General features: G+C 39.3%; 2 protein-coding genes across 4 annotated transcripts; both read right to left on the minus strand.

Annotated features, from left to right (window-relative positions):
- Positions 1-14028: 14028 nt before the first annotated feature.
- LOC6534095 lies at positions 14029-16086 on the minus strand. 2 transcript variants are annotated; one of them, XM_015194951.3, is made up of 3 exons: positions 15922-16086; positions 14543-15352; positions 14029-14239 (listed from the first exon to the last, which is right to left on the minus strand). In XM_015194951.3, the coding sequence occupies exons 1-3, from the start codon at positions 16058-16060 to the stop codon at positions 14148-14150; spliced, it is 1041 nt and encodes a 346-aa protein (XP_015050437.1). In that variant the 5' UTR covers positions 16061-16086; the 3' UTR covers positions 14029-14147. The 2 variants fall into 2 exon arrangements, with proteins under 2 accessions (XP_015050437.1, XP_002094781.1); XM_002094745.4 differs by having other exon boundaries at positions 15928-16085.
- A 985-nt stretch (positions 16087-17071) lies between these two features.
- LOC6534096 (mucin-5AC) lies at positions 17072-25092 on the minus strand. 2 transcript variants are annotated; one of them, XM_002094746.4, is made up of 2 exons: positions 24752-25092; positions 17072-20391 (listed from the first exon to the last, which is right to left on the minus strand). In XM_002094746.4, the coding sequence occupies exons 1-2, from the start codon at positions 24897-24899 to the stop codon at positions 17468-17470; spliced, it is 3072 nt and encodes a 1023-aa protein (XP_002094782.1). In that variant the 5' UTR covers positions 24900-25092; the 3' UTR covers positions 17072-17467. The 2 variants fall into 2 exon arrangements, with proteins under 2 accessions (XP_002094782.1, XP_039230476.1); XM_039374542.2 differs by lacking the exon at positions 24752-25092 and adding an exon at positions 23361-23406.
- Between the last annotated feature and the right edge of the window lie 134 nt (positions 25093-25226).

Here is a 25226-nt window from a genome sequence, read left to right on the forward strand (position 1 = left end):
CCAACAACCACAAGAACTTAATTATTATTATTATTCTTAGCTGGCAGCAGCTGACAATTGAAAACTGTTGGCTCAGACAGGCTTACAACTTTACACTCCCTACCCGATATCGAGCACCATCGCGTATACTCAACCTAATTGATTTCTCAACACAAGTTGCCATCGTTAAGCTTCTTTGGCAACAGGCGAAATGGTATTGGGGTGGTGTATGTACGCTCTGATTGCACCCAAATATGTTCAATATAATTGTGGAGTAATTTCAATTAAAGTAATGAAACATGCATGCAGCATGGTCCTCCAACAGAGATTCCAAATTCCAGTCTCTGTGCCCCTTTGTCACTCTGCACCCCGCAAAACTCAATTATGTATGCAATTTGCATTTGCTTCGGACCCAAAAGCACACTTAGCGAAAAAACGAGTGGGTTGAAATATGTACCTTTAAATCTGACGCTAAAATGCATTTTATTAAATGTTTTTAAAAAGAGTGTTAAACATAAAATCATACACCTATCAAAGAACAGTAATTTCAGTGTCACTTTCAACAATTTCTTTCTTTACGCGATAATTTAATCACTGTCATAATATTAAAAATATTTCGAATTATTATTGCTACGCAAATTATTACGTTTGCTTCAAAAATTTACTGTAAGAATTTAAAGCTCAGTGTTGTGCCCTCAGAACGAAAGTGAGAAGAGTTATAAGAAAGTCATGGCCCGAGGCAACAGAGTAGTCTATAAATATGTTGCCAAACACACACATCTACGAATAAACAGATTCACAGACAATGGGAATTGTTATTATTGTTTCTACTGCTGCAGTTGCATATTTTAATGCATTTGTTGCAGCTGCCGCATTTGTTGTCATTTGTCTGCAAGCGTGTTGTTGCGTAAGCGAGTTACTTTTGCTTATTATACGTTCTGCATTAATATATGCAATAAAAATACATAGACATTTAAGTGGGTTTCATAAATGCAGCAAGTTCACATGCCATGTGTTATTAGAAACAAAGTAAAATTAACTAACTTCTTTTTGAATTTTATACAACAATTTTTCCTAAAACTAGAAAAATGAAATTGGAGCTAACTAGTATGCTTTATTTTTAAAACGAAAATTAATAATCCAAAACATTTTTACGCTGTTAGCACAATCATATTTAAAGATGAACGAACTCATATTAATAATGTGGATAAATGTAATTTGTGGCTGGTATTTGAAAATTGCCAACCAATGCGTATGAGTGATATATAATTCTCAGTTTAGTCGGGCAGAAAATTGGCAGTAGCCCCCGAAGTTTGTTCCAATTTGGAACCAAGATGTTATTACTTGTCAATGGCCTATTAGCATACAGCAAGGGGATAAAAATCGCTTTTTCCATAGAGATAAGTCCTTTTAAGGGCACTTGGCACAAGCTCTAATTACCAATTGACCTGGCGGGAAATCAATAAATTGCACTCACATAGTCATCGAATGTTGCCAATGAAATCCTCAAGCGAGGATTCTCGATTGGAGCATTGTCTGGGGCTCCAGCTTTTGTTCATGTTTATGAGTGTATGATGGGATTACGGAGCCCAGCTCCACTAATTGGCAAGCGAAATTAGTTTACACATCACCCATTCCATCGAACTGCTCAGCACTTCAAGCTGATTTGCATTTGGAGTCCGAGAACGAGATTTATGTGTTCTGGGGTGGACTTTGGGGGTCAGTCGATGGCTTTGAGTTCCCAACTGATGTTTGCCACCTTGTTTACAAGGCTCCGTTGGAGGCGGATAGCGGGAATCTGGTCACTGGGCAAACAGTTTGGGGCTAAACTTAAGCAGCTTGTAGGGGCACATACGGGGGTTAATTGGTTCGGTTGGGAGACGTGTCAGCATAGGAGAGAGTGAAACTAGGGACTCTTTTAAAGTGGTATTTAACCTGATAGATGGGGCTCCCAAGGTGCCCATCACTAAATCTATAAATTGTAATTATAAACAAAAAATATTACAATCAATATAAATATTATATCTGTATAGAGAGATGATTCGTTAATAAGCATTTAAAATCGATAGATAAATATACAACAATGTGCAACTAATCGGAGAACTTGAAAGCATTAGAGGACTTGTGTGACGGTCACCATCCATCAAAAGCATAAAAGCACTATCGCAATCCAACGCAATCCGTGCGATTTCCTGGCGGTTGAGCTAGCGGAATTTATCAATTTAAACGGGTTCCTTCATCCGACCGCATTACAAAGCCATTTTGAAGGCTTTGGCGCGGCGCTTAATCAACGAGGTCCTGGCAAAAAGGACATCCCAGCTAGCTGTCTCTCCGGCGTACTGCAATCCGTAACGCAATCCCAGAGGCGCAGTTTAGCCAGCGAGTTTCCGTTTTGAGCGTCGTAATAAATTTCTAGCCAGCGACTTGACTTCAAAGGGGGCTGCAGTTAAATGGGGAGCTGCATCCCGGCGTGGCACCCACCTTCTCCACCTTCCGTGGTTCCTTTCTCCGGCAGCTCAGCCGGATTCTTCTTCCTGGTTGCCGTCGCTTTGTTCCGCTTGATTTACGCTAACAAGACATGAACGAATGGACACGGAGACAGATGTACAGTGGCGGTGGTCAGGGGATAAAAAGGGGGGGTTTCATGGGGAGAAACAGAGGCGTAATGGTAGGTAGTGGGGCGTTTGGGGAGCAGATGAAGCAGACACCCGGAGACATTTTAAATGTGGCGCAAAAGAACGATTACAGGTTGCCATCGTCCGATGGATGCACTCAGCCCACACCAAAAACCGCAAAAACCGCAAGAGTAAGGGGCACCAGAGGAGCAAAACACTGACAGAAATTTAATTTATAATTCTTACCTTGCGCATTCCCCTTTCACATAAACTTATAAACCTTATACAATAAATTATAAATAAATAAAAAATTTGGGTGGGTTGAAATAAAGGGAAAACATAATGAATAATTTACATATAATATGTTTATTCATTAAATTTCCCTGACGTGTAAAGGACTCCTGGCAAAAGTGCAGCCAATGGGGGAAAGTGGAAGTCGGGTGGAGTAAGCGTTGCCAATTCAGGCGAAAAGTTGGCGCACTTTCCTATTTCCGACCAAAAAAGAGGAAAAGACGTGCCCACGACGTCCACGAAGATAGAAAAGATAGATAAGCTGGAAAGGGGCAGGGAAAATCAGGAGAAGGCAGTGGTGGAAGGGGTGCCGTGGGCAATATCAGCAAAGAAAGAATTTTCAGGAAATTACAGGAAAATGAAATAAATGAAGATGGATACGCAATTTGAATAGCATTGAAATTGGTCCTCTGTGGTTGACAGACAGTCCTCGTTTGGATAGAGACTGGAATTATAAGCAGAAAAAAGGGACAAGCTATCGGAATCCAGTGAGTAGCATACTTAATGATCAAGACAAAAACTTTTATCGGGTTTTCCACTCTAATTGAGTTGAAATTAAAGTGCTAGCTGCTATGAAAGTGAAAGAGAGGGTGGTGTAAATGGATAAGAGTACTGCGGTGAAGGAGTAAAGACTGTGGTGGCAATTGTGGTATTACGCAGGTGTAATTTCCTTCCTGGGACCTACAAAACTTTTTTAAACAGCAGCTGAAGTCTAACATAGAGTTTCTCTTAGCTTCTTTTGTGTTTGATTAACACTCTGAAGAACCTGCAAGGGTCATCACTACCAATGCGATGTACTTTGCTGCTGAAAATGTTACACATGACGCTGAAATTTTGACCTCAACACAGGGCACATTCTGTTAAAATTTCAATGCATTTTGGCAAATTTGAATAAACTACTTTGGGCTAGCCAACGCGAAAAATCCCACTGCCTGCCGACCGGCAATATGACTAATGGTGTAAACAGGAGCTACCAATATTTTGCAAATAATTAGCAAATATTTTCGCCCCATACCAACGAGTGGAAACTATTTGTGCAACTTCTATTTTTGCCCCTCTCAACCTTTTGTGGCAACCACAATTTTCCTGGCAACGTCAATAAAGCCACCCAACCCTCTTCCCCGACACCCCCTTTGCCTGATAGATGGAGCTCCATATCTGTCTGCTGTTATATAATTTTAATATTTTTTAATTGCATTTGTTTCCGCAGAAACCGAGAGAGAGAGGGATAAATTCTGTATTTTCGGACTGCAGCGTTAATTTAATTAAGTGCTTATTAGCCGGCCAAAGCCCACAGCCCCCTCGAAAACCACTTTTTGTTTGCTTGATGGAGGGAGATATTCGAAGGGAAATCAGGGAATTAGAATGTTTACAGGCCAGCTGGTTTATACATTATCTAGCTCTATGCATAATTGGTAATCCGACATATGTTTGTAAGCCACTCCAATCACTCGAGTGAACTCTCGTGTGATAATTTAATTAGCGCACTTGTTACCTTATTAGATTTCGATTTAATAACTTTACAAATACATAACAAATATATATAAATTGAATAATTTAAAGCAAAAGAAAAAAATATATTTAAAATGTTGCTTTAAAAAAGAAAAAACCATGAAGAGATACAGGAAGATAACCAGTTAAATGCAGAATTTGAGTGCGGGTCATATGAAATTTGTCCTTAAATGCATTAATTCTCCCCTGTGAAAATAAATCTGCAACAATTTGCACAGCCATTTAGCTTCTCCTTTGGCAATTATTTAACAGCAAGTACAAAGGAGGAGCAAGCGACCGAACACTTGTTTATTTATCATTTAACTGTCCTCTGTTTTGCAACCTTTTCAGAAAGTTCTGGTACCAGTCCCCTTGGAACTTTTCCTCGTTTTCAGTTTTGGATAAATGTTGCTAATCGCTTTGCAAGTGCACGCAGACAAAAAGTCAACTGCTGGGAAACTCATTTGCATTTATTTGCTGTCCATCTCTGCGCCTTCACCCCATTTTCCACCCCTTTTCCACCCGCTTTCCCTGTTTTTCCCGCACTTTTTCCTCCTTGACCTCTCCTGCAACTAATTGCCCCTTGCCTGTTACTAATTGTTTTTGTTTTTAGTTTGCCGAGCTTAGCAACACTTCGTGCCATTACTTTTCCAGCACTCGTTTTTATAATTATTTTGCTAGATTTTTTTTTAGGCACAGGCACAGATATAGAGATGGATGCCTGCAACTAATTTCCGCTTTTTGCCACTCGTTATTCACACACTTGGTGGCGTATGGAAATGGAATAAACAAATGAAATAATAATAATAAACAACAGCAGCTACAGCAGCCTCGATGACAGCAACAGAACATATTTTTTTGTCGGGGCAAGCAAACAAATCCAAAAAAACCAAAGTCGCTCGGAATGACAAAAGAAATGCGTACAAATTACCCCAAAACGCAATGGACAGAAACAGCAGCAGCAACAAACACGGTGAAACTTCAGTAACAATTACACCGACTAACATTTTGACTTTTTATGCACTATCATTTAATGCTAAAATGAATAATCTGTAAGTATTAGGAATATTTAAATTTTTTATTCAGCTACATTTATCACAGAAGATCAAATTTATTACGCCTGGCTTACCGGTCGTATGAGTAATTTTTATGCCATGTGTGACAATAAATAAGACAATCTTCATAAATATGTTTTAGGTAGAATAATTTATGAACATAATAAGTAAATTAATATATTAGTTGTACAATAAATTTGTTATATACTTAATTGCATTTTTTAAATTGCGACTAAAGTTCGAGTTAAGCAAATTCGCCTGTGGCAGCTGGTGGAAAAGTTCCTGCTGCTGACAATGACAAAAACAACAAGTGCGCAACTGAAAGCGAAACAAGAGCAACAAGAAGAGGAAGACAAAAAATATGGACACTGACACTTTACGAAGATTTATGCGTTTTAGTTGAGTACTTTCCCCCAGCCACCCAGCCACCCATTCACCCATCCACTCTTCCCGTTCCGGCTCCCAGTTCCGAGTTGCGAATTCTTTTCCGAAACAAATGTGAGTAACATTTTTACATCTGCCCCACTACCCCCTCCCACCGTCCTTTTTTGGCCAGTGGATTGCCGGGTTAAAGTTGAGAGGCTTAAACAAATTGCCATTTAAATTTGCATTAGCCCAGAGACGGTGGCACAGTGAGTGCCAAGAGTCTGACAACCGTGAAGGAATCGCAGCTCACTTACAATATATTCGCATTTGATATTTTAGTATGTCACGGAAAGACAGTTGAGTATGCAAACAGTGGAAAATCAGTATAGTGTTGAGAAAATTATAAATAAATTGTAAACTACTAAGCAGAGGACGCTGTAGAATAAATATAACAACTATGTATTTAAAAATTAAAAAGAATACGAAAACATGTTAAATAAATTAGGAATTGCATTTAAAAATAGTATTATTTTGAAAACATAAATTTTATGTGTTATAAAACGATAAAGATATGTAATAGTAATTATATATTCATAAATTATTCAGATTCACCCTATTGAAGCCCACTGTATTCGGCAGGACGCCTTTCAGTTCGCCCGAAAATTCATAAACAAATTGCCAAACAAATGTGTAGCAAATTGCACCAAATATTTACAAACTTGCGGCAGCGATAAAAAATTAGGCAAGCCAAAATAAACCAAAAAATTATGATGTATGCAAAATTATATTTTGAATATTTTATATCGAATTTATGGACAACACGGTGTCGGCAAAAAGGCAAACAACTATTTATATTCAATGAATTTATCAGCAGTTTTTTGGAAAATGATTTTTGCGGTACAAAACAATATATTGTTTATTTATTGCAGAAAAACGAGAAAATTTAAATGTTCACCTGACACCCCGCCGCCGAAATTGGGCACGTGTCTGAAACTTGTGAGTCAACACCCGAATCCCCTTTGCGACCACCTTTCGTGCGTTTTGGAGTTGGGAACTCCATATTTGACGCCAGTTGAGCATGAAAATGCCATTTAACAATGGCGCAAATAAATAAAAAAGCAAGCTGGAAACGAAAGCGCGCCGAACGAAAAACAAACGAACGATAAAATGTGTTGGAAAATGCTTAAAAAAAACAATGCAGGGCCACCGTTACAACAATAAGCGATGGGAACCACCGATATGGCCCAGCAAGAAAGAAAAGCGAACAACAAAAAAAACCCGCCAGCAAACAATAACAATAAAAATGTCAAAAAAGCAGCGAAGCTTAAATCAAATTAATGTGAGCGGTCCAATAGGCGCGCGTTAAGGTTGCTTTTTTTGCATTATTTATTCGTATATGCGTTTTCCAGTTCCGACATACAAGTCCTCTTTCAAAACGAATAATTACTGGTCTTTAATATTGTAAAGAATAGCTTAACGGGTATCAGATAGTCGAGAAACTCGACTACAGCGTTCTCTCTTGTTTTAATATACTTTCAATGGTTTATACTCGCCTTTAAAAAGAATCCTAGGTTTCTGCCACTTTCAGAATGCCCCAGTGCGTTATCTTAACCATCTTGTTTTTCTCCTTATTTATTAATACATTTTCTGCAAATAAATTACATACAATTGAACATGATTTTAAAATGCACCAAGAATACATAATGTTGCCGCATAAATCGCTATGTGAAACGCTGTCGTTGTCAAAATTGATAGTCCGCCACTTGAACATTTCCAATGAACATTTTCGAATTGCGTCGTTTGTTAACAACAATCCGCGATTGAAATTAATGGCTGAAGCCAGAATATTTATAATACCATAATTCGTTTCGGGTGGTGGACTTAATGAGCATCGAGCATTTGGTTAATTGATTTCCCTGCCATTTGGCTCTTGCAATTTATGAGGGTGCTGCATACTCATTTTTATTCCCAACACCTCAAATGAACATGAAAAATATTAACAATTTCAACATTAATTATATGGATAAAATCTATTTAAATTTTTTAAAAATATTTTTAACTATTAAATTTGGTGGGCCTCATTACTTTAGTATTTTTCAAAAGATTTCATATTTCAGCTTACAAAAAATATCTCGTAGTGCATGTATGTAGATGCCTGCCGATTTTCAATTCGAAGCATAAACTAACTGGAAAATACAATAAATCGCCTGACCCACAAGGATCCCGGGCGAAACAAATGGCTTTAATTATGCCGGAGCATTTGTGCAGGACATCAGTGGACATCCCGGTGTCCTTCCCCCTTCGACATGCAGGTGCATTGACCAGGCGACAATGATAATAAATTCCTTATGCCGGTTGCCACCTCTTTTAAACTCCGCCCGATCCCCATTGGCTCATCGAGGAGCTTGAAAAAACACAGAAAAAATATTTTTTAAATATATGAGTTATTTTATTGTTAACTTGCTTTAATTTTTGCACCTAAAATTCGTAATGAATGAGATTGATACCTTGCGTAAGCAAATGTCAAGTAATAGTAGATTCATTACCAAATGATCATTATTTGTCTCAGTGTGGCCCTAATGCCAGTACACAAATATTTTCATCCAGACAGGAGGACAACAAGTCCTCTTCTCTGATGCCCTGCAAACTATTTACCAGGGAGGAATTTTCATTTTGGCAAAAGGAATTTGCAAAAACAAAGGCGGGTGGCAACGAATATAAGTATGTGTGTGGGTGTTGGCGCTTGACAAAGTGTGACCAAGTGTCATAAATAACTAGGTTAAACAGCTGCAGCAACAGTCTACGGCAAAAGTATGTGTCATTAAGTGCAAAACTTACAAGCTGCAAACACGCAGCTCAACTCGAGCGAAGAAAACTATGGGAAAATTGGTAACGGAGCAGGCAAGTGAAGAATGTTGCCCCCTAAAGTTACCTCAATTAGAAGTTCCCTGGGAAATTTATGGGAAACCCAATAAGAATCTTTGAAAGGCATTTCCTTTGGCAAGCTTATATAAGAGTATATCGAAACCCGTCCATAATAAGCGAATCTTGCAATGAGCTGATCCTTTGCATCGAATTTGTCATAAAACTTTCAACAATGCCGGGTAGCGACATACAAAAATTACGCCGCAATAAATAAAAATAAGGAGTGAAAACAAATTGGGGCTTTGAAATCCGCCCCCAACGGCACATAAACAGGATGCCAGGAAGAGCTGCCAACTCCCGTTTTTTATGGCCAAAAATGCAAATCCCCGCCAATGACTTGGCCAGGAAAAAGGCCACTCATGCAGGCCCTAAACTCACCTGGTGGTGGTGGTGTAAATTTGGCACACCTTTCACACCGCGTCTAATAAAATATTTATTACCAGCAGGGCTAAAAAAACAACTGAATAACGAAAAAACCGAAAATGCCAACCGAAAAAGAAACGATGCAATAAAATACCAAGGCCAAAAAATTGAGGATGGGATAGAAAAAGGGGGTGGGTACACAACATCACGTACTGCGGCAATTGCTTGCTAATGCGGCAAAATGTCAAAGTTGCAACTGCAGCAGCCTCCAGATGCGACTCTTGCCCATCTACCCACAGCTCCATGAAACCGGTGGCTAATTAAATTTATTTTTACCAAAAAGAAGTCTCAAAATGCACCAACTGAAAGATGAATCGCAGGTCACGAGCATGAAATTGGCGATGTCATAAAAATTCAAGAAAATAAGCCATATAAACTGCACAAATATTGAACGTTTGCTGTGGGAAAATGAGTTATGTTTTACGATCGGAATCAGTCGGATTTCGTGTTTATTTTTCTTTATTTTACACATCTGATTTGATTTATTTAAAGATGAAAAATAAGCAAACACAAAAAACGATTTCCCCGGGTATTATTCAAATTAATCGGAGTCCCCGAAAGCTGTCGATTTGGTTTGGAAATGTTAAGACAGGGCTTTGGGGCTCGTGGCATGTTGCAACCATTATTACAGTGGTTATTGCAACAGATTAGCTGGGGATGCAGTTGGTGCTGTGAACATGCCACTTTTAACGAGGTGAAAGTGCTTTACGTTAATCACTGAATTGGCCTATCAGGCAAATTTCATGAAATGTGTGGGAATATTTTGGAAATTTTAAAGCATCTGAACAATATCCGCAATAAATTAAACAATAAACAATCATCTATTCACAAATTTATGAAAAAAGACAAATTAAAAAAAAAATTTTTAAATGCATTTATTTAAAAGTGCTATGCGACTAAAAACACAACGTTGTACCTATTTTTTCATTAATATAAGTATTTTTTGTTGACCAATAGCTTATTATATATGTAAATCAAAAATCCAGTTAAGCTAATTTTATAAAGCTGAATTACAAACTAGATAAGACTCTATTTTAGTATAAGCACTAAAAAGTAACATAAATTAATTAGTTTACCAACATTAATAAATTTATTTTAATTAAAAATCAAATGTAACACCATAAATATATTTTCGAAAATATATAATATACTCGTAAATTCAATAAAAATATTAAAGATGGGAAATCACCCATGATCAAAACTTTTTCTTGTTTCTGTCACTTTTTCACACAAATTTCCTCTTTTAAAATAACTTTCGGCAAATAATTTTTTGCTTTGCTTTCAAATAAATTTGATTTAATTTGCCCACAGCCTGCAAACAATTTAACTGGCGCCATCTGTTGGCTTTTGGCTGAAGCGCCCGTCGTGTTTGGTGCGTTCTCGCTTTATCATAAAAGTTTTTAAACATCTCCGTGGTATACCTTTGCAGAAGGTATTACGATTTTACAATGCGTTATATCTTTAAAATATTTTTTATTTGGATACGGATCTCAGGAATATGAATCTTTCGGAAGGAATTTTACATTCAAATAATATGCAACAATAAATAAGTAATTTGCTTATATCTTCTGAACCTAGATAATCTATTCTCATTCTGGCCTTTTTCGATTTGTATAAAAGAATTAGCACTCATCTTAATTTTTAAAAATAACCAAAACAAACTCATATAACAACTAATTATAGGCCATTTCTCCAAGGGAATAGAAAATTCAGTTTGCTTTTCTGGTTTTCCTGGTTCGATGTGGTTGTGTTGTCATCGCGTGTTCGCTAAACATTCTTGAAGTGTTTGCTGTTGTTGCGAGCTGCTAGTTGCTGCTGTTGCAAGTTGCTGATGTTGATGTTGATGTTGCAGCTTGCCAGTTGTGTTTGCTGTTGCTGTTGCACTTTGGGCTTATCTTATTGAGGAGGCCACTGCGACGACAAGGAAGTCATTAGCAAAAGGTTAGCCGACGAACTAACCTCTTTCATGCTTCTTAAAGTAAAGTACCGATATTGCTAAGTAATTCTTGCTGGGAAAATTGTTTTTTTACTAAACAACTTTTTTCTTAAGCAAAGGCACATAAATTGGAAGAAAACTGATAAAACAAATCGAAAATTTCATACTTCCGCTAAACTCCAACTTTAAATCAAATTTGTCATTATTCGATGGAATCTCACATACATACTTATATATTAGAAATATATATTCCAGCTCATTTCCGTTCAAAAGCAAAAGTTTTGTTCAACAAAAAAGGGAACCAAATTTAAATGCAAAATGCAGTATAGAAATCAAAAGGGAAAAGTCAGCGAAAACTTTTTGGGAAAAAATTACAAGGGCATTCGCACTCAAAACAATGAATTTACTGCGGAAAAAATGAAGTTTTGAATAGATAGGATTAAACTATCTTAAATCGTTTCTAACTTTAATTTTAACTAATTTAACACATTTTATATTTTCTTTAATCCGCTTCAACAAATTGTTGATAAGGTTTAAGAGGCCACAAACGCATTGAGAATAAAATACTTCATAAATCTTAATGCTTGCCAGTTGGTTAAAACGAAAGTGGGTATACATAATCTATTATCTTTTGCCTATAAATTTCTTTCAGTGAACGGGTAGATGAAACAGCGGAAGGAAGCGAAATGAAATTTCTTCGAGAGTGAAGTGATATGCTTAAGCAGCAGCAACAAAGCCAAAAGTGAATGAAAGGCGGCGAAATAAATGAAAATGCAAAACGGGAAGAAGTTAAAAGTTTTGTAATAAGTGCAGCCAACAAAACCCAAGGGGGTGGTGGGCGGTAAGGGTATTGGGTGGGGCGTGGATGGTGGGTGGGTGTGGATGCAGGGTCACATCAAGTGCGACAGCTGCAAAGCCGCAACGCAATGGAGAAAACTTTGCTCCTGACAGCAACAACGGCGCAAAGTAAATGAAAAGACGTTTGCATAGTGTTGTTTAGTTGGGATTGTGGCTGCCTGCATTCTGATCCAGAACTGAACTTCATAATTCGTCTCGTTAGCTGAGGCATTTTGCGGCGCTAAGGGAACGCAATATACTCGCCATTTAAATACAATGCATGAAATTCTGGTTCCTATTTAAGAGTTAGGTGAAAGGTAAAGTGCTTGGAAACAATATGGAAAACTGGTACATTTTGCAAGGACATTTTATTCATAGGCTATCGTAGCTCAAATCCCCTACGCAAACTTGCGCCTTAATCAAGCGCCAATTGTTGCAGATCCCCCTTTTAATTCAGCTTCTATTTTTGCCACCCATGCAGAGCAATTTCTATCCACAATAGTTAACAGCATTGTTACACCTTTAAACGGTATACTTACACCCAGTCCTAGTGATTCGACAGGGCATACTGACATTTTGCAGATAATACTCTATCTGAGCTGAGAATCCTATAACCTTTCCTATTCTTAAGCAGGTAAATGTTAAGAGACATTTCTTATCAGTTCTAAATATAATCAGTTCTAAATAATATGCTTAACTGCGTGACATTGAAACTGATTTGCGGGGTATTTCGCAGTTCGTACCTTTGTTTTAACTGCTTCTGTTCTAGTACGCGGCAAAAGGTAAAAGCGAAGTTGCAAAAACCCGAAAACAAAAACCAAAATGTGAGCCCATACGATGTGGGGACTGCAGCACTACTGATATATGTGTATGTGAAGTACCAGAACCACCAGCACCACCAATGGACGCCTCCTGGTCGGGACCACTGCGGTTCATTAGCGGCTCCAAATGCGATTTGTTCGCAATGCAGGGGGGCGGTGGAGTGGGCGGCTTGGATGGATTGGGGGAGGTCAAGGGAGAGTTGATTCAAACTAGAACACATGAGCACGTAATTTAGTAGCCGCTTTAGCGCTTTTGTATGAAAATCACAACGGCAGCGGCAACAAAGTCGCTGAAACTCCAGCAGCACACAGCAGAGATGGCATACACTTTTTCCACCCAGCTCTTTAAAGATATATTTTTTTGATAAGTAGTAAACCAAAAATCAGGATATATAATATTTAACTAACCAACATTGCATGTTTATTACAAAAAATTTAAAGGAGCTGAAGCTATAATTATCGAACTATAGCTCTAAGACCATTTAAGCATTGTTATAGGAATTTAATTCAAATTATCATACCTTTAAGTTTGGTTTAAAATAAATGGAATTTTATGAAATGACGTAGAATAAAAACTACTTTAACAAAACTATGATTTTTCGTAATGTTATTTAATCATTTTTTAATAAACCTAATAGAGTCCTAGTCGGCATCACTGACACAGAGTCCCCACTCTAAACGAACTCTGCACCCGAAACCCCCGCGTTGTTTATGGCCATGTGCCACATTGGGATCACATTCGGGCCACTTTTGTGTGTGGGTCCGGTTTTTGCCGTTAATTCCTTTTTATAAATAGCAAGCGATACAATACACCTCCGCCTCCCAGTTATCCCGACCAAGAAAAAAACTCATTTTATTTGTTAGTTGGGAGGTTAGTCCAGGGCCAAAACTAATCAGCTTTTTCTTGGCCGACATGCAAAGCCTGAACTTGGATTACGTCCGGCCCATTTGTGTCTTTTGCTTGGAATCTGTCTGAACATTTTCTTCAGTTAAATAAATTAGACATATCAGTTGAGATGGAGTAAAAAGAGTCAGTAGGGGCTATTTAGTTTAATTAAATAATATAATATCATCGCCTAACCATAAATAAATCCTAAAACCACAATATTCTCTCTTTTTTATAAAAGTTATATTGAGCTTTACCAATTCCAAAATGCCCAAACGCTGACGGCTATCAATATGTTTCAATATAGACAAGACAACTCGAAATTTATATTAAATCAGCCTAGTCAGATAACTGCAATCAATGGCTGATAGCAAATGAAAACAAAAATAAAACCACCTGATCGTTGCTTTGTTTCAAATTGATTACAAATCGTATAAAAACTTAAGAATACAATAACACACAACCAGTTAGATTTCAATAATTTCCGATTTAATCGGGGCAGCTGATGGCTTTCACATTTAATTAGTGGCGCCTGGCCAAAAGGGCAGCCAGAGTCATCTTGGGATCAAACTTGGCATCGCCAGCCACGGAGATATCGGGCAGCTGGTTTGCAGCTATAAGAAAGAGTTTTATAATTTAATAAAAATTGAAATACCCAACTTAGTCTTACGAATAACAATTTTTAATATATCTTCAAATATCATATACATTGTATAACCCAATGTCATTAAATAATTTAGAAGAAGATGTCATGACTATAAATTGCCAACAAAGTATTATTTAGAAAAAATTACTCCTTACGGAAATTTGTATTTTTTTTTTTAAATAAATTTCTACGGCTTATTGGAGTTATTACTTATTTAAATTGTGCAACACTTCTGGATCATCTAAACACTTTTAAAAACAAGACTACTTACCCTTATCCTCAGCATCGGAAGCCACGGACATATCGGGAACCTGAACGGGGCTGGCTCCAGAGACCATGGTCAACTTAGGCAGAGCCTTGAGTCCGGCAACAGCCTCCTTGGGGGTCACGTCGGCGTCGGAGGCAACGGACATGTCAGGAATCAGATGGGCATCGACGTGGGTCATGATCTCCACTGGCTCGCCTCCGGACACCTTGGTCAACTGGGGGAAGGTCTTGAGACCAGCAGCACGGGGGATAATCTGCACTGGCTCGCCTCCGGAGACCTTGGTCAGTTGGGGCAGGGTCTTGGCGGCATGGGTCTTCACCTCCACTGGCTCGCCACCAGAAACCTTGGTCATTTTCGGGAGAGTTTTGAAACCGGAAACAGCCTGCTTGGGCGTGTCATCAGCATCGGAGGCAACGGACATGTCGGGAATCAGATCGGCATCCATCTTGGCAATGGCACCGGCGATCCTGTCCAGCAGCGGCTTCTTCAGACCAAAGGAGGCGCGCTTGGGAGTTTCATCAGCATCGGAAGCCACGGAAATGTCGGGGATTAGACCGGCGTCAGCCTGGACAGACATATCGGGGATCTCAGCGATCATGGGAGCGCCAACCTTGGCGACCTTAGCGATCGGGGCGACCTTGAACTCCGCGGTACGCCTCCTGGGCGCCTCATCGGCGTCAGTGGCCACCGACATATCGGGCAGCACACCCGCATCAGACTGGACAGACATGTCGGGAACGGCGACGGCGTCGGCCAGGACGGACATATCCGGAATCATGTTCTGGAGAAGGGTCTGCATCTTCTGGACGATGGCTAAGCGGATACCAGAAGAATATGATTTTTAAAAGAATTATTTATAATTATTATTTATTATTACATTTTATAACGCGGGGCACATTTAAAACCCTTTTTACAACCAAAGTGAGCGTGGGTTTATTTTAAATAAACGGACGGACAGTCTGGCGGACACTCGGCTAGTGATCCTGATAAGATCAGAAACGCTTTATTCTACCATTTAGTAGGTTGGCTTTTCAAAGATTCTAGTATATCCATTTACTTCAGGAGTAACGGGAATAAAAAGCTATAGCAGTGAGTTCATTACCTTGTCTAGACATCTGGTGATTAGTTTTGGGTTATTCCCATTCCAATGTCAAATCTGCTTTTGATAGCATTAGTATAAAGAACTGGCAAACTTTTATTATTTATTTCATTAGTGACTACTTCATTGTTCATCATTATATTAATTCACCAATATAAGATTATTTTTTTCTATTCAATAACAAACGCCGTAAAATAGGCGTATTTCTGTTGAAGTCGTTCTATCCAAATGCTAACCGAAATCCATGCAGTGCCTTGTACCACCTTGTATTACTCACACTTACTCTTACCTTCCATCTGGGGCAGATTGTGGGTAGATCGGATCTCGTAGGCCACAAAGTGCCTGGTGGGTGGTGTGCGTGGCACGAAGCCACCGCTGACCAGCGGCAGGATGAGGAGGGCGCAAATGGCGAAGTATTTCATGGTGATGTCTCGAATTCGACTGAACTACGCGGCCACTTGAAGAGAGGTTATATAGCGGCCTTATCTGGCCACTGGCTCCCTTATTTACGGCCCGATCGAGGTAGACCTCTCCAGATTAGATTCCAAGACGAAAAGTGCGAAAAGAGCAGCGGATTTGGTGGTACCTTGTAAATCTTTACCGGTGGTTCACACAAAACGGGAAGTATTGATTTCAATAACGTGGCCATAAGCAGAATTGTCATCGCCCTTTCGAAATATTGTTTATCATCTTTGTTTTGCAAATACCCACCTTTATTTTTCTCAACGAAGAACATTTTAGGTAACGATATTAGACATGAATATCTTTGGTAAAATAAATAAAAATAAAATATTTAAAATTACCTACTTACTTTTAATCCCTCTTATATGTTTAACCTTTTCTAAGCTGCGTCAGCCTTTTCATATCTAATCTTTTGTCATTGATGACGTGTAACTCCGTAGCCAAGTCCACGTATTTAACCTGATAGTAGTAATTGCACCAGCTTGCGTGCTTTTCACCAGTTATTTCGACTGACTCACTTTAATGTGCTGATAAAAACCATTCAAGTCTATCATTAATTATTAGGGTACATCGAAAAAATCTTAGAAATTGCTTTTGGTATAGATAATATTTTTATAATTAATACTTAATTAGATCCATGTAAATACTCTAAAGATTAGGAAATACCCTAGAATTAGTCTATTTTTTAAATTCAAGATGGCTGTGGCGAATAAAAGCTATATATTTCACGACCTAACTTGCTATTCAACAAAGGAAAGGGAAACAAATGCGTGGAAAATGTGTCATAAATTGATTAAATTATAACCTCATTTATTGGCGACATCGGGAAATAAGCCGTGCTAAAAAATAGCTAAAGATAATATCTATCCCACATTTTACCCTACACCTGTTAAAATAGAATTTTGAGACTTACCAAAAATCAACATTTCCCTAAAAACCGGTGACAATCCATTTCCCAAAAATTGGTCATATTTTCAGTTATTATTTTAGTTTATTTTGAAAAGGGTCATATTTATTTGATAGATGTGAAATAACATTAAGATTCGATTTCTCTTAAAATTTATTTTATGGATAACAATTTCTTATTTTTTTTTAATTTTTGAACAAAACTGTCAGTTTTCTTTCTGTTTTAAAGATTATGAACCAAAACGGCAAAAGTAAGGTATACTTTTTGCAAATTAGGAAATGGAAATATCTTTCTTAAAATTAAAGAACTATAAAGAATGTTTTATGCAAAATTTTGAGTGCATTAGTTATTTTAACAATTTTTTTCAACGTCTTTTTAATGATTTATTTAATCTGTCTTTAATCTTTAAGATTTATATTTTCAATCATCTTCAATCCTCGGGGATTGCTTTGTCCTTGGCTTACATGCCAAGTAAGTCATCGTTATCGTCCGCAGAATCCACTGGCTCTCGCTTTAGGCTGGCCAGCGAGAAATCATCCGCAGCAATAGTGGCTGCTGTCTCCGAGGATTCCTTTTTCTTCCTCTGCAACGACTGACCCGGCTGCTGAAGGAGGTCCTGGAATGAGGTTTTGGTATTGGCCACCACCAGACTGCGCTTCAGCCCCGAAGATGGCGAGCTTCCATCGCCGTTTACGGAGGGCTTGGGCTGGGCAAAGTCATTAAAAGCAGATCCTTGCACGCTGGCAATCTGCGGAGTCTTCTGGAGCACAGATGTGGGCGAGATTTGCTTTTGGTAAGCAGTAACGCAGCCCACGGACTTCCTCACTAGTAAGCTGCTGCCCTGCGATGCGGCGGCCATTTGATTAGCAGCTACGGCAGAATACCGAGGACGCTGGGAAGGAGGCACCATTCCATGGCCTGGTGCTATCAACCGCCGCTTAAGCATAGACGGGTCCACACCGCTAAGGTTGGATTGGTTTATAGGACTGATATTGGTGGAGCTTTGGCTAGTGTTTGTGGCATTGGGCGGATTGCTGCTACCGCACACAGAATACCTCCTGGACATGGCACGGACCTTCACGGGCGCAACTCCCTTGGCTGTCGGCGGTCCATTGCCTTGCCCAAAGAAACTGTTGATCATTGAACCCTGTGGCCTCACAGCAGCCACTACAGCAGCTCCTTTGGGACTGCCAATAGGGGCGTTGCTGGCCACCCTTATCGAACTATGGTTACTGTCCACGCTCTCCTTGCGCAAGTTTTCCATAGAGGCACTCATGTTGCCATTCGGTTTACCACTCATCTGCAGTATCCTGTACAGCTTCTTCTCCTGTCCACCCGTCGGACTGTTGGTGGCTATCTCGAGTCCAGTGCCCGGCTTGTATACCCTCTGGATGACTTGGCGTGGCATGTTTGGTCGGGGTCCTCGCTGTATATCGGGAGCAGCTGGACTGCGGGAAACTGTAGCTGTAGCTGTAGCCTCGCCTGGCGGTCTAATTAGGGTAACCTTAGCCGCGCTCACCATGCTGACCAGCTCCCTGACTAATCGAAGTTCCGGATCTGTGACGTGCTCAAATCCTGAAGGAGTGTTTATATTAAAGTGCTGCAGTTCTCTAGAATTTGGGAAATCGGTGGCATCATCAAAGGTCTCCATCAGCGCTTGGAATACTTTCTTCTTGAAGTGCATCTTTTGGCGAGCGTTCATCTCCTGCATCTGGGGTTTGATCATTTCGAGGAAGTGATCATCGGAGAAGACATCCTGGCTTCTGGTTTGAGTGCTCCGCTCAGTATTTTTTAAATGGCCGCCCGGAGCAGGTGATGCAGCAGTGGTAGCTGTGGGTATGGTGGTTACCACCGTACCAGAGGCACTACTGGTGGGCTTGCCGCTGCTGCTGGTGGTAGATGAACTGGGACTGTAGTTCATTACGGTCAGTTTTTCTGCGGGTTTGAGGCTGTTGCTAGTGGGAGCTTTGGTAATGGTGCTGGTGCTAGCGGTGCTGCTGCTGATGCTAGTAACGCTGTTACTTTTGTTGGTATTGTTAATGTTGTTGTTGATGCTGCTGCCACCAATCGCGGCGGAGCTGGTGGGCTTGCTAACGGTCAAGACTTTGGTGTTTATGGGCGACTGTGGCCTGGTCTGCGATTGCGGCAAAACCATTCGCTGCATGGTGGGTAGCTTCTTAGGCCTACCCACGGGTCTCCTTTGTAGCGAAGCAGACCCTTGCGGGTTGGCGATCGTTGCATCGCTCTTTGGAAAGATCAGCGGATTCTGCTGCTGTTGGGTCTTGGGTTGGATTTCAGTTTTATTCTCACTTCCAGCTGGCACCGCAGGCCGCGGGAAGATGTCATCCCGATGGCTCATTTTTCTGATCTGGACTGCACCGGATGGCGGCTTGATGATCGGCTGAGATCTGGGAACTGGTGTCATTTTCACGGGCGATGTGGAGCTCCTTACACTGTGCACAGCCGCCAGACTCATCGATTTCCTGCGCTGCAATCGCGTCATTCGCTGTGCATGTCCTGGTTTTTGAATCGGCAAGTCCCTAATGCCAGCGGTACTTATGGATGCACGGGCTGCGCGACGCAGACGTCGGCTTGGAGAATTGGTGTCGCTGCTTGTGGCGCGCTTTTCACCATCCTCAACATATTCATCGCCACTATCCTCCATAGCTTTTCCCAGGGGATCGGGTTCACCGAGCGAAGCCGTCGAGTTCTTTTTGCCAATGACTAGCAAACGAGGATCTTTGCTTTGCTTGACAAAGAACTCCAACTGGCTAGCAGGTGAGACTCTCTTATCCTTCTCTAGAGACTTCTCGGGCGTAAGCTCCTTTTCCTGATTCAATTGCTCCAAGTCAACATCGAAACCCTCCAGATCCTCTAGGTGCTCCACGTCTAAGCACTCGTCTCCTTCATTGTCCGACTGCAGGAAACTATCCAGTTCAGGAACTTTCTCTGGTTCGTAAGACTCCTCCGATTCACCAAGTTCCTCTTCAGCAGTTTTCTTCCTAGCTCGCTGCTTGTCTTCGTTATTTTCTAAATTTTCTTTTTTTTCTTCGGGTGATTTTACTTTACGAACTTGACCCTCCAGCTTGGCATCCTTCACTAGCTTGCTTGCCAATGCTGCGCGTTCTTTTGATGACGGCTGAGGATGATGATCCCTGCTCTCGCTGTCCCTAGTGCTATCCCTGTCCTTGTCCGATGCTACGCTGCGGTCGTCGTCGACCACACTGTCGTCGGCCAGGTTTAAGTGGCGGTCCAAAAAGCGCAGCTCATCGGCCAGCGGATAAGCCAAACGACGCTGGCCACTTCGGCGCCGGTTGGCGTCGGCGTTGCACCAGCGGGTATAGTCATTTCGCAGCTGACGCCAGCGTCGCTTGCACTTTTCCACTGCAAGAGAGAAAAAGAAGGAAATGGTGAGGTTAGGTAAGAGGAACAAATACGCAATATAGATTGTGCAACAGGTAGCTACCCAACATATAACATATGGCACAACACCCCCTGATTGGCCGGAAATTCACATTTTAATCTCCAATCATAAACATTTAAGTCTGGAACATTTGTACATATAGTTTACGCAGGAAAGAAGGGCAACATTAATTTAATAGACAATTTGAAGAAACATTTGTTATTATCAATATACATACTATATACATATTAACAATATACATTCATATGTACATGGTTAACAAAATGCAAGTTGCGCAATAAAGTATGCTATGTTTGAGTATCTAAAAGAGAAAATATGAAATGCCATTTTCCCGGCTATTTCAAATTAAAATGCGACTCAAAAACATCATAACCCGCACCCCGCAAAATGTATATAATAATTTTAATTTTAATTTAGTAGTATAATAGTTTTAATTTAATCAAAATCGGACCTTAATATTTCGTCAATACGAACAATCGGAAAATGATTACCTAATTATTGGAAAATAAATACTTGCTTCTTTGTTTTTAATCATAAAGCAATCACCAGTTTCTGACATTATATTATTTTTGTTCTAAATTAATTAAAATCGGTTGCCCATTTCACATGGATCCCATAGGAAAAATAAATTCAAAATAAACTGCAGTATTGTTATTTCAATTGATTTTTCTTTTTAAGCCCGTTACTCATAGCTTAAAGGTGTATTCATATACAGTTGCGAAAAAAATAATAGCAGCACCACTACGTATTTTATTCTCGATCAAATAAATTAGGGTTGCGGTACCGAAGGTACGAAATACAGATTGTTCGCATAATGCTAGATATTTTTCCCATCAAAAAATGAAAAAAAAAAATTGAATTGTCCATACCTTTATTTTTTATAATTTCTTTTGGGCACTATCGATTTTTTCAAATATTCAATACTTGTCGGCGGTTTGTTTTGTTGAAAAGCACATGGTTATAAAACTGGACATTAATATTCCTATTTCCAACATTATTTTTTAAACATACCTTAAAAAAAATTATTAAAATGGGACGAGGAGAGCATTGCACTTCAGATAAACGTGATATGGTCAAAAAACCAATTTCTGAAGAAAAATCACACAGAAATATTGGTCTAATCCTTCAATGCTAAAACAAAATGATAGGAAATGCAATCACCTACAACGAGAATCCCGAATAACGTGGGAGAAAACAATCATTCAAGAGGCTAGTGCCCGAGAGCAAGAAGGATCCATTTAAAGCTGCTAGTGAACTTAAAAAGGATCTCAACATATCCGCAACAGTGCAAACAGTTCACACATGTCTAAGGGAACATGGTTTATAGGGCTGTAGTCCAAGGAAAGGTCCTTTTTTTAAATGGAAGACACATACCCAAGCGCATTAAGTTCGTCAAGGAACATTTAAATTGGCCATGCGAAAGATGGACGAACTTTTTATTGTCAGATGAGAGCAAGGTGGTTTTTTTTGGTGGCAATGGATCTTGATCGAATGTAATTCGCCCTAGGAACACCGAATATAAGCCAAACGACACAGTAGAAGCAATTAAACACGAAGGATTCTGTATAATGGTATGGGCTTGTTTCTCGTACTATGTAGTTGGGGCAATACCAACATATACCATGGATCAAAACCATCATGGATCAAAATGTGTTTGTGGATATTTTGGTGACATTGATGCTACCCTTTTCCGAATACTATTAACAAGACTATGACCCCAAGTACACCAGCAGGAAAGCCTGCACAGTCCCCAGGCCGTAATCCCATCAAAAATTCTTGGTCAGATATGAGAAAAGCAGTTGTAGCTTCAAAGCCAACTAACAACGAATAACTTTGGGTATAATTAAGGAGTCCTGGAGCGAAATATCCTTAAAACGGTGCCAGGACCTGGTTGACTCCACGCCAAAACGTTGCGATCCTGTTACTGGTAATATGGTAAGGGATACCCAACCAAATATTAAATTAGTGGGATTGGTGTAGTTTTAGCACGCAAACATTTGTGCATTTTTTACTATCAAGATAAAAATTTCCTAAAAAGTGAATTGTTTAACCTTTCTAAAAAGTTATTTCAGCTCCTTTTAAGCCCTAAATTGTAGGTAGGAGACTTATTCAAAGTTTTACTGGGCAAGTGCTGCTATTTTTTTTTTCGCAGCTGTATATTCTTAAAGGGAATCATTAGTCAAGTCGATCCGGCCATGTCCGTATAAACGCCTCGCACATAACTACCAAAGCTAAAAAGTTAAGAGTAAGCATGGAAATTCCAAAGATATAGACGCAGCGCAAGTTTATTTCCAAATGTTGCCACGCCCACTCTTACGCCCATAGAAATGCCACGCCTACACTTTTGGAAAATGTTTTGATATCTTTGAAACAAATTGGCGTGACAGTTTTGAGCGGTTTGTGGGCGTTAAAGTGGGCGTGGCAATATTTGAAAACAAACTTACGCTGCATCTACGTCTTTGCAATCTGCATGTCTAACCTCAATTTCCTAGCTTTTATACGGACGGACAGATCGACCCGGCAAGTAATCCTGAGCAAGAATATGTAAAAAACTTATATGGTCAGAAACTTTTCTTCTTCTTTCTCCAACGAAAAAGCCGGACCGTTCATCCATCTGCACAATTGTGTGAAACGCCGAGATCTCGACAGCTATGTATGGGCATATCCAACATATCCATCATCCAACGCTAACGCCTACCGAAAGACCTCATCACTTAAGGAGTAATTGCGTACAAATGTCGTGCAAAATTTAGTGAAAGGTGTCAGAAACAACGTGACAAATACTACAAACACGGCCAATTTGTCAATCACACACATATAATACACATATGCATGTACATATATACATGTATGCATACTCAATAGGATTTTTCTATTTAATGCAAAACAATAAAAAAAATATAAATAAAAATAATTAAATAAAACTTACAAGAATCAGCTGAAAATAAAAAATTGCTCATCATGGGCAATATTATTCAGTTTTCTGGTATAAAAGCTTATATCAATACGAAATCTATGTTGTGAGCCTTGCAAAAGTTTGGCCAAAAGAACTTTCCAGACAAGGGTATCGGGGTCAATCGATAACCGAATCAGAGTTGCATAGGTAAATCAAAAATACCCACTCATAATATACTAATTTATACATATACCAATATTTTTGTAACGTTGAATTTTACTCAGGTAATTGCCAAAAAGTAAGACCAGTTTGTCAAATCGTACAACAGCTAAGGATTCGCCTAATTTTAATTATACTGGAACTAATATTAGAATAGTTATATATTAAAAAAAATCATTTTTAAATTCAAAATACACATATTTTGAAATTCTTACACAATTTAAGGCGATATAATTATTAATAAAGTTTATAAAATTATTTCATTTTTGTATTTAATTTATTTGTTGAGTAAATTTTAAATTCTAATCAATTTTGTTGAATATAAGAGAAGCTTGATGGAGATAAATTTTTAAATAAATTGTTTTAAGTGAAGTAATATTTAAAAGTAACTTTCCATAATTAAATGCTGCAATAAGATCATATGGCTTGAAATATTTTATATTTCAAAATGCTACTTACGTAGAGACATTCATAATACTAGCCCACAAATATCTTTGCCAATAATTTCATATATTTGCCGTAATTACAGGCCAATACAAATTCATTATTTAAAATCAGTGCAAATACCAAATGACTAAGTATATATTATTGGTCAGTAATAGTTATGATTTCATAAAGTATTTGTTAAATTCTAAAATAGACTCCTATAGACTCCACAAGGTATAAAAAACTGATTTTTTAGATATCACCAAATTTTAGTAAAATTATTTAAGCTTACGCAAATGAACTGCAATGTTTAAAATGCTTTTCAGCAGGCAATATTGCACTATTCTTTATATTTTTATTATTATTAAGCCGAAAAGTGGTGTTTTACCAAATTTATAATTTTTAAAACCATATTTAAATAAATGCAATATTATTTTACGAATATAATTACATCCTAATTCAATACTACTCAAATAAAAATGCATATGTAGCATAAACTGAATGGCTCTTTAAAAATATTTCCATAACCGCAAGCAATACAAATTTTCTTCAGCTTATATTTCACCCCAAACGCCTTCGCATTCAACAGGAGATTCGTTATTTTCGAATTAATCGATGGCAGTTGCTGTGTTTGCCGACACTGCGCTGCCAACTCGCACACAACTATCGATGGTCGATAATACGGAGAGGGCCGATTGTTGTGCGCGCGATGACGCTGTGCAACACTGGCCGAAAACTACGCAACGGCGATTGCCATCCCGCTCGCACCCACAACTCACCCGATTCGCCAACCTCGGAGGCCACCATGTCCCAGGAGTTCTCACTCGGCAGGCGCTTCCTATAGTTTTCGTCGGTGCGATCGTAAAGCGGCGGCTGCTTCTCCACCGCCCGCAGCAACAGCAGGTTCCCCTCACTGGCATTGCTCATCACTAGTTCACTTTACAAGTATCCAATCGCGAGAGTTCGCTCCGCCGGGAATTTATCGTTTTTGTGTGGCAGCCAGATATGCTACAAACGCAAACGAAATTCACACAACCACAACACACGCGCTCAGCAGCTGAGACGAAAAACGCAGACTGACAAACGACAGCGACAACTAAAAACGAGTGTTGAGCACACACACACAGCCAAGTGAGAGCGGAGAGCAGAGAGCGGCGCCTTGCCTTGCAGGGAAAAGCGAGTTGGCAGGCCGAAGGCTCGTTGACGAGGGTTGACCTAGGTTGGCCCGGAATTAATTTATTTTTATCTGTCGGG

This window comes from Drosophila yakuba, chromosome 3L (assembly GCF_016746365.2).
Source record: "Drosophila yakuba strain Tai18E2 chromosome 3L, Prin_Dyak_Tai18E2_2.1, whole genome shotgun sequence".
Lineage (NCBI taxonomy): Eukaryota > Metazoa > Arthropoda > Insecta > Diptera > Drosophilidae > Drosophila > Drosophila yakuba.